Source organism: Sceloporus undulatus, chromosome 7 (assembly GCF_019175285.1).
Source record: "Sceloporus undulatus isolate JIND9_A2432 ecotype Alabama chromosome 7, SceUnd_v1.1, whole genome shotgun sequence".
Classification (NCBI taxonomy): domain Eukaryota; kingdom Metazoa; phylum Chordata; class Lepidosauria; order Squamata; family Phrynosomatidae; genus Sceloporus; species Sceloporus undulatus.
The window spans coordinates 25,054,746-25,064,749 of NC_056528.1; the positions used below are offsets into that span (position 1 = coordinate 25,054,746).

Here is a 10,004-nt window from a genome sequence, read left to right on the forward strand (position 1 = left end):
AATTTATTTCAGGAAAGGAGGGAGCAAAATTGGAATTAAACTATGGATGACTATACAGTGGTAGCGTCCAAACTTTCTACCTGCAAGGAATTAACTTCCAAGCAGAGCTGTCTGCCATCTTGCTTGGCACAGTATTGGACTAGGGGACCCTCACAGCTCCTTCCAATTCAAGATACAGCCATGGCTAATGGTCATTCTTAGGCTAATGGTCATTCCTTGGCCACATACACCTGTGGTTTATGGTCATTTTTAGGTTCCTTGCAGCCCTAGCCAGTGGTCATTCCTCGGCCCCATACTGCCATGGCTAGACGACATACAGCCATGGTTTATGGTCATTTTAGGCCCCTTGCAGCCCTGGCCAGTGGTCATCCCTAGGCCAAAGACAGCCATGGCTAATGGTCATTTTAGGCCCCTAAGTGAGGGAGTGACAGAGCCAGCCCCCTTGTGCAATCCACAATGCCAACTACCACAAAAAAGCAAACAACACACCTCACTTGACAGCAAGGCCCTTATGGACTGTCTCCCCTCCTGCACAGCACAGTGGGGTCTGCTGGCCACACACTTGTTGTGTGTGTGTGGGCCTCACATGTGAAGGCCTGACACCTCCAATGAGTTTTTCCAGTCAAGAATCCACACAATCAGGAAGGATTTGAGGACTGTGACAGGATTGTCAAACAGCAATCCCACTCTTGACCCCCCCCCCAACATATAACTGAGTACAGAACAAGGGTCCCTGCATGCCAGCCTGCTTCCAACCAGAGGAAAAATCGCATTGTAGTATCACATTCACAGCCAGCCCTTCATACCCACAGATTCAACTTTCCATGTCTTGAAAATATCCTAAAATGTATATCAACTCCAAGAAGCAAACCTTGATTTTGCTATGGGGCACCATTTTACCATGCCACTATGTTTAATGGGACTTGAGCGTCCACGGATTTTGGTATCCATTGATAGTCCAGGAACAAAACCTGAGCAGATACTAAAGGCCCACTGTAGTGGTAGTAGTAGTAATAATAATAACAATAACACCCCATTGTATATAATGAGACTTGAGCATCCAGAGAGTCTTGTATCCACAGGGGGTCCTGAAAGCAAGGCCCAGTGAATACCAAGGGTCTATAATAATAATAATAATAATAATAATAATAATAATAATAATAATAATAATAATACAGTACCTCATTGCATGCAGTGGGACTTGAGCATCCATGGATTCTGGCATCTATGGGGGCTTCTAGAACCAAACCAGTGTGTATACCAAAGGTCCACTGTAATACTACTACCACTACTACTATACTCAGTCCTCCTTATCCATGGATTTTTATCCATGAATTCAAGCATCCACGGCTTGAAAATATTCCCAAAAGTATAAATTCCAAATAGCATTGATTTTCACTTTTATATTTTGCTCTGCCATTATATTTAATGGGACTTGAGCATCCACACATTTTGGTATCCAAGGGGGATCCTGGAACCAAACCTCAGTGGATACCAAGGACCCACTGTAACCATAATAATGGTAATACCCCCATTGTATATAATGGGACTTGAGCATTGACAGATTTTGGTACCCACTGGGCATCCTGGAACCAAACCCCAGTGGATACCAAGACATTGCTCTGGACAGACATTATTACTCTGGACAGACGTTACTCTGTCTATGCACAAATTCCAAACATCGATCTCTGGATTGGCTCCTTCTTCTTCCAAGGGACACTAGGCCACAGACACCGACACACTGGGGAGAAGGCAGAGAATCCCCCCAAAATGCAGACAAGCAAGTGATCCAGCGACATGCAATGCGTTCATTGCGACCCTCCTGCGCGTCTGCCTGCCACCAGGTTGACAGTTCCGCAGAAAGCTAAGAGAGGCAAGGCAAGGGGTGCCCCCACCCTGCTTCGCTGCACAAGCCTCCCCTCCCACCGCCACCCCCCTCTTCCGCCGTGGCACATTCACCTATAATAATAGACATCGCTCTTGCCAGCAGAGAGCCCCGATTTCCTGGTCACTTCTTCCCTTTTCCATCCCTGCGGGAGGGCTGAGCACTCCCACCTCTTCCGATCCATCGCTTCCGCCAGGGCCGGGTCTGGTTCGGCGTCGGCCCAGCCGCCACCACCAGTGCCACCGCCAGGACCCCCGCCAACTCCTCTGGCTCCGGCTGGCCTGCTGGCTCCAAGGTCCCGCCCAGCCAGGATTGCGGTGGGTGGGGGGCTTGCTTTGCTGGGGAGGGGGCTAGAAAGCTGGCTGGTTGGCCTCTGTGGCTTGCAAAGCAATGCAATGCAAAATGCAGCGCAAGGCAAGAGTCTGGTTTGCAAAGCCAGGCTGTTCCAAGGCAACTCCCTCGGCTGTGCGGGGATTAGAACGTTGGGGTGGCTGTTCCCTCTGTCAAGCTCGCCTCCCTCCGCGCTCGCTTCCCGCTTCCAGGGGGCGCTCTTCCTTCTACCCTCCGCGCCGCCTGCTTCTGACGTCATACGCAGACACTCAGGCTCTTCTCAAGGGAGACCTCCCCTCCCGCCGCCTTTTCCTCTTCTCCGCTTTCCATTCATTTTCCCTCTCCCCAACCCCTCCTCTTCCTCCGTCGGCGCATGCGCGTTCTACGCCTCCGCCGTTCCATCCTCCGGAGCTCCTCCCCCCTCTGCTGGGGGGATTAAAAAGCCGTTGGCTTTTTAAACATAAAAAAGGAGGGAGGGGGAGAGAAAAATAGTCCCTCCTCACATCCCGCCAATTTGAGGGGAAAGGGCGCGGAGGGTTTTTTAAAGGTATCCCTCCTCCCTGAATGGAAATAGTCCCCCACTGAGGGAAAAGCAGAACCTTATTACCTCACAAAACACGTGGACGTTTAACAACAATGACAATAATAATATAATACAGTATAAGCACAATACATGTGGAAATAATAATAATAACAACAATAATAATTCCCTTTCTCCTGAGGGGATTTTTTTAAAAAAAGCTCAAGTGCACCTTAGCACAAATAAATTGTTTAAATGCTCTTTTTTTTTGAGCCATTTCTGTATGTTTTTGGTGTTCTTTTAAGTTGTGGCACGCTTTGGGCCCCAATTTGGGGGAGGAAAATGAACACTAATTAATAACATTGATGATGATAATAATAAACACGTCTTTCCCCCCTTTTATCACGTGTGAATGCGTCCTGTCACAACACGCAAAACTGCTTTCCCTCCATCGCTTTTTCACATCACACAAAGGTAGGGCACCCATTTAGGGTTAAAAAGACCCCACTTCCATTAAAATTTGGGGGAAAGTTCCTTTTTTCTTTTGTTAAAACTACACCTCCCAGAATCCCCCAGCCAAGGGATTATGGAAAGTATAGTTTATAAAAGCAGCTTTCTTCCCGTCAAAACCTATCCAATAACTTATATTGCTTCACTCAGGTGATGATGATGCTCTCCTCCCCAAAATTGGGACCAAAGCAGCCCACAATTTAAAAGAATACACCTAAAAACAGCCAAAGGAGAGCACTAAAACTAAAATCAAACTATTTAAAACAACTCCCGCTTCAATAAACTACCATTTCTTAGCATTTCCCCACAGCTCCCAAACAAAACCCCATTGCCCCATACGTCTTTACGTCCCCTATTCACTCCTTCACCCCTTAACTGCCCCTCATAGATGCCTCCATAATAACCTCCCAACCCCATTGCAACTTAGGCATTGTTGCTCCCCACATCTCCCTCTCTTGCCCCATAGATTTCCCTTCCTGCTGGATTGCTTCCAATAATAATACCCTCATTTCTGGCCCCTATCCAGCTAATCCCCTAAAGCAAAACTTTATAAGGCTCTTTTATAAACACATCCATGACCCCAAAACAAACATTCGGCCCCATAGTCAAACCCCCCATATGACCCCATCTAACCCCTCCTATCTGGGAAAGTTTGCCTTTGCGGACTGCAACTCCCAGCATCCCCAACTACTTTCTAAAACAATTGCCCCACTATTTATACATTAAAAAACCCTCAATTAATGGGGGGATTTTTATGTATAGTTATACATAAATCCCCCCTTAAATTGTGGACCTCCAAAATCACCCCCAACTCTCAAGCCCCCAATGCTAGACCCCTCCTCCTTTTGCAGCGCCCCAGACTCCCTACTTTTCTGAGCCCTCCTCACAAATTCACCCCAATGACTCCATTTTGCCCCCAGAAACACACTGATTCTCCTTAAGTCCCTTTCCAACACCACCTTGCCCCCTTTTTGCAAGACCCCCTTTTTTGCAAACCCCCTACACTGCCCCATAGCCATTCCACTTTGCAAGATCCCCCATTGCTCATAACCATCCCAATTTGCAAGACCCCCTTTTTTTGCAAGACCCCTACACTGCCCCATAGCCCTTCCACTCTGTAAGACCCCCCCCCCAATAGCCAGCCTCCCCCAACCTCACCCAGGCGGGCTCTTCTGACCCACTGATTCTCTCCCCCACCCCATTGTTTGCAACTTCCAAGCCAGGTTGCAATGCCCCAAACACTCCCTTTGCAAACTTGCATGCATGCATGCAGCACTGCACCTCTTTCCCTTCCTCCCCCCAGCCCCATGGGCTTTGCAACTCACCCCAAAGAGGGGCTCCGAGGGCCCCACCGCGGCCCCCCAGCTGCCCCCGGCGCCTTGGCCATCTTCCTCCTCGCCACGTGGTCCCCAAGCACGCGACCCCCGCCCCTCTTCTTCCCCTTCTGCTTCTTCTTTTTCTCCTCTGCCCCACAAGCCCCGCCCCACAGGGCTTAAGTTGGGGGGGGGGAGAAAGGCCACCCAGCCCCCCAAAATCCTAGAGGATTGAATCTCCTCCCTCCTTTCTCCTTCCAAACAAAAATGATCCCCTCTTTGCAAAATAATAATAACAAAGTCTAAGCACCACATTTAAGCCCTGTCTCTTTAAGCCAGGCCAAAACCCAACAGGTGCTGCTCTGGGTTGATCCACAATTCCAAGTTTTCCACCTTTTCCCCCCTTCCAAGATCCTCCTCTCCATTTCCCTAGTATTAAAATATAATAAACAAACAAACAAACAAATAAATACATGATCTCTTCAAGGCAAGCAAAAGATTCAGCAAGTGTACCTCACAGCTCCCCTCCCCAAATTCAAGAAATTCTCAATATTTAAATGTGATTTATTGAGGAGGAAAGATTCAACAGGTGCAGTTCACAGTTCCCACCCCAAACTCAAGAATCTTTTGGTATTTAAATATGATTTCTTTGGGGGGAAAGATTCAACAGGTGTAGCTCATAGCTCCCCCCCCCTCCAACTCCTTCCTTCCAAGATCCAACTTTGGGGCATCGTTTTATAATATATCTGAAATATTTGGGGCTGGATGTGTTTTGGGTTTCAGATTTTGGAGTCTTTTCATTTACATAATGAGATAATTTGGAGATGGGACTGTGTTAAAACATGAAATTCATTGTTTCCTATACGCATAGCCTGGAGGGAATTGTATACAGAATATTTTAAAACAATTCCACACAAAAAGTTTGTGTATCTTGTGAAGTGGAAGGAAAGGGGCCGCTCTCACAGCCGCCCAACAGTTTTGGACCTTGGAGTATTCTGAAATTCCCTATTGATTGATTGATGGGATTTAGATCCACATTTTCTCCCAAAATGGGATTCAAGGCGGCTTGAATAGAAAGGATACTCAATCTGCATTTACCTTCCTTGTAACCCAGCATCCTGCTTCTAAACAGACAGCCGTACCATGCTCAAGCAAATGCTTTATATCAGCTGCCTTGTTTGAAAACAGTGGCACCCAAAGGTGGACTGCTTCGGCCCATGCAAGTTCCATTTCAGCACCAAAACTAGCTATTTTCCCCACTGATTGAAAAGCATATAGTTACAGGTTTGTACGGCAGATTTGCATTCTAGTTGCACAGCAGAGAGTTGGATTGGATGACCCTTGGGGACTTGTCCAGCTCCAAGATTCTGCCAAACACTTTCTTTAAACATGATACTTCACTTGAAAGAGGTATGTGGGCCACAAGGCTACCTGTTGTGGCCTGTGGACCCTTACAGTGGGCCATAAAACCCACTGGGGGACCTGGCCCAAGGCAAAGGAGGCTGTCATACTTTGGACACATCATGAGATGATGTGACTCATTGGGAAAGACAATAAAGCTGGGGAAATCAGGAGGCAAAAAGAGATAGTGCTTTGAGTGTTGGACCAGGGTTCGATTCCCTCTTGGCCATGAAACCCATATGTGACCCTGGGCAAGTTGCACTCTCTCAGCCTCAAGGGAAGGCCGTGGCAAGCCTCCTCTGACCAAGTCTTGCCAAGAAAACCCTAGGACAGATTTTAGGGTTGCCGTAAGTCAGGAATGACTTGGAGGCACACAACAACAATTTTGTTTGCATCTTCTGAGCAGGTTAATGTTAGCAAACCAACTTTCCTTAATGACTTAACATGACTGCATTAGGACTTGGCGATCACGACTTCTGCACAAAACATGCTCCTGATTCGAAACATTCCCAGATTCACGAAAATGGGTCAGGTATTGTTGGTATTGCAGGAAAGAAGAAGTATGGCACGAGATATTAAAGGTTGCTTTGGAACCAGGGCAGAAGGAAGACCAGCTTAGGGACTTCACTCTATTTGCAAAACAAAACCCTTAAGAGAACCTGAAGTAACGCATGCATTTGTGGGTGGACACATACACGCAAGTCGACGCTAGCCCAAATATTACTAATATGGGGATCATATTCTTGTCTCCAACAGTTTGTCAGTGGAACTGGTCACCATAGAGAGAGGTAGAAGCAAGACTGGACTGGAGGACCGCATAGAGCTGGTCACTAAAAAGAGTTTTTATTGGTTTCAGAGGACATTGTGTAGCATTTCCCGGTGGAGGTGGAGAAAACGAAAGGGTCATGTCCTTCTTCTTGCGGAGGTTGGTTCCAGATGGCTTCACAGACTTAGGAACATGAAGGGAAAGAGTTGCTCTGAACCAAAGGAGCCTACAGGAAAAGAGAAAGAAGAAAAACCATCACAAAGAGGGGTTTATCACTGTGAGTTCCTGCATGGCAGGGGCTTGGGCTGGATGGCCCTTCTGGTCTCTTCAAACTCTGTGATACTATGATCTTGCTTGGGCAGCTGGCAGCAGCATCAGTATAAATCTACTTAGGCCTGTTACAGACAGGCCAAAATAATGCTGCTTCGAGTCACTTTGGAGGTATGGTATTTCAATGATGCATGGTCTAAAAGCCCGCACAAACCACGCGCCAGTCCTAAGGACTGGAGTGCAGCTTTGTGTTGCGTTTGGACCTTAGGACGCATGCATCATTGAAATACCATACCTCCAAAGTGACTTGAAGCAGCATTATTTTGGCCTGTCTGTAACAGGCCTAAGTATACTTAGTATAAATAGACGTACAATGGCCCCTCCATGTTTGCTGGAATTTGGGGTGAAAGACCCCAGTGAATGTGGATAAACCACACATTCAAAACCCCTAAGAGAACACCTCTCTAGGGATCTCCAGGTCCTCCAGTGCAATTCTATGGCCAACATCGGCCAGAAGCTGATCACAGAATCACTCTGGAGGACCTACAAATGCCTAGAGGAGTGTTTCCTCTAGGAACTCCTCCAACACAACTCTATGGTCAACATCTGCTGGGAGCTGATCATAGCATCATGCAGGAGGACCTACGCAATGTTTTCCCTGGGAACTTGTAGGCTCTCCAGCGCAACTCTATGGTTAAGGGTCTGGAAGATTTGTGCCGGAGGGCCTCGAGATTCCTAAAGAGAAGATATTAATCACATCCGCAAAAGCCAAAGCTGCAACTGTGGAGGGCCAGCTGTCTAAAGGAGCCCAAGGCCAGAAACGTACCCGCAGCCTGGGCTCAGTCGTCCTTCTTGAACTTGCCATTGATCCAAGGGACGTAGTCAAGGATCAGCCTCCAGTCCGTGGCCCAAACCAGCCCTATGGCGCCAACGGAGCCCCATGTGGCTGCCGTGGGGACCCTGCGGTAAAAAAGGGACACAGGAACCTCTTTAAGGCCACTGAAATAGACTCTACAGTAATTTATACCTGCCATTGTCAGACTACAAGTCCCAACCGTTCCAAAGCCCAGCAGAAGAAGAGGACCTTGTAGGACCTTTGAAAGAAGAAGATGGCTGCATGAGTTTTCGTAGGTCTTGCTCTGCTTCCTCAGAGGCATGAAGAGAGAGATCCTGTTCCTCTGAACAAAGCCAAAGAAACCCCATGACTACCATTCCCAGAATCCCCCCACCAACAATCTTATTGGGGTTTACTTTTGGGGGGGAGCTCCTTTTGGGGGAATTACCATCCCCACAGTCCCCTGCTAGCATGGCCTTCACCAAAACACTTCCTGGTGGTAGGAAGGGAACTACCAATCCCAGAATCCCCCGCCAGCAATGGCTTTTGGGGGGAAACGTCCTGGGAGGGAAGACTACCAAACCCAGAATCCTCCCAGCAACAACAGCTTTTGGAAGGGAAGTTCCCTTTTTGGAGAGAGGGGACTACCAATCCCAGAATCCCCCACCAGCATTGGCTTTTGGAGAAGCAGTTCCCTTTTGGGGCGAAGCGACTACCAGTCCCAGAATCCCCCACCAGCCATGTCTCTTGGGGGAAGCTCCCTTGGGGGTGAGGGGACTACCAATCCCAGAATCCCCTGCTAGCATGGCTTCCACGAAAAGCCTCCCAGGATCCCTCACCAGTTGCGCAGGAGCTGAGCGTAGCGGGGGCCCAGGTACTTGGCCAGCATCCTCCCAAAGTCACCTTCCCTCTGCGCATGCGCCTCTGCCGACACTCTAGCTCCGCCTCCTCATTTTCACAAGCGCGCATGCGCCTGGCCCTTTCGTCAGGCGTCCTTTTTCATAGACACACACTCTTAGACTCACACGCGGGGAGCCTCCTTGAGGGTTCATTCTGGGAACAGCCTCTCTTTTGGGTTTGCTACCAGACTTTGGGGGAAATTTCCATTGGTTTATTTATGGCTAGTTTTACTAATCCCTTCCAACCAGTCATGAAAGTGGCAATTCTCTCCCCCCCCCCAAAGGAACCCACCCAGGGGATTTTGGGGTTGGTAGTACCCCCAAAGCTAGATTCATACAAGCCATCGCCTTCCCCATTACAACACATGGATGTGAGAGCTGCACAATTAAGAAAGAGGATAGGAAGAACACCAGTGCCTTGGAGATGTGGGGCTGGAGGAGAGGGCTGAGGATCCCATGGACAGCCAAAAGGACAAACAAATGGGCCCTAGAGCGGATAAATCAGAAATATCCCAAGACTCTTGCACTTTGGACACATCATGAAAAGGCAAGACTCAATAGGAAAGACTGCTAGGAAAGGTGGAGGGAAGCAGAGAGAGAGGAAGGCTGCATGCAAGATGGGTGGACTTTATAATGGAGGCCAAGCCAAGGATGAATGTGCAGGGCCTGAGCAGAGCAAAGGAGCGCAAGGAGTCCTTGGGTCAAGTTGTCATGGTCAACACCAACTCAAGGATGGTTAACAACAGCAAAGCCCCCCCCCCCAGGAGCTTGTATTGGAAGGCTCTGCTAGCAGGGGATTGTGGGGGTAATAGTCCCCAGCAAAGGTCATGTGTGGATGGTTAGAAAGGTAGAGACCAGTCAAGCCTAGCTTAATGCCAGCTTTGCCCCAGCATGCTAACAAAGAGAAAGAAAAGGATGCATCTGTCCAAATGGAAATGATAAGTGGAGGCTGGCGAAAGAAAAAGCCATCCTTGGCTCTTCCATGTTGGAAGAAGCCTTCCAGCCATCTCTACAGGGTTCAAAATGTCTTCCGTGACTGTTACACTTCACACGGTTGTCAAATCAAATCAAAACTTTATTGCTTTTGACCAAAGGTCATTGCACCAAACGGTTGTCGTGTGCCTTCAAGTCGTGATGGCCCTAAGGCAAATCTTGGCAGGTTTCTTCACATCCTTTGAGGCTGAGAGAGTGCAACTTGCTCAGGGCCACCCAACGGGTCTCTGCGGCTGAGCCGGGATTCGAACCCTGGTCTCCAGAGTCATCCTAAATAAAACA

General features: G+C 48.4%; 1 protein-coding gene across 1 annotated transcript; it reads right to left on the reverse strand.

Annotated features, from left to right (window-relative positions):
• Nucleotides 1-6,760: 6,760 nt before the first annotated feature.
• On the reverse strand, nt 6,761-8,795 carry LOC121937100 (cytochrome b-c1 complex subunit 10). The gene is made up of 3 exons (XM_042479998.1): nt 8,670-8,795; nt 7,822-7,955; nt 6,761-6,951 (listed from the first exon to the last, which is right to left on the reverse strand). The coding sequence occupies exons 1-2, from the start codon at nt 8,717-8,719 to the stop codon at nt 7,835-7,837; spliced, it is 171 nt and encodes a 56-aa protein (XP_042335932.1). The 5' UTR covers nt 8,720-8,795; the 3' UTR covers nt 6,761-6,951; nt 7,822-7,834.
• Between the last annotated feature and the right edge of the window lie 1,209 nt (nt 8,796-10,004).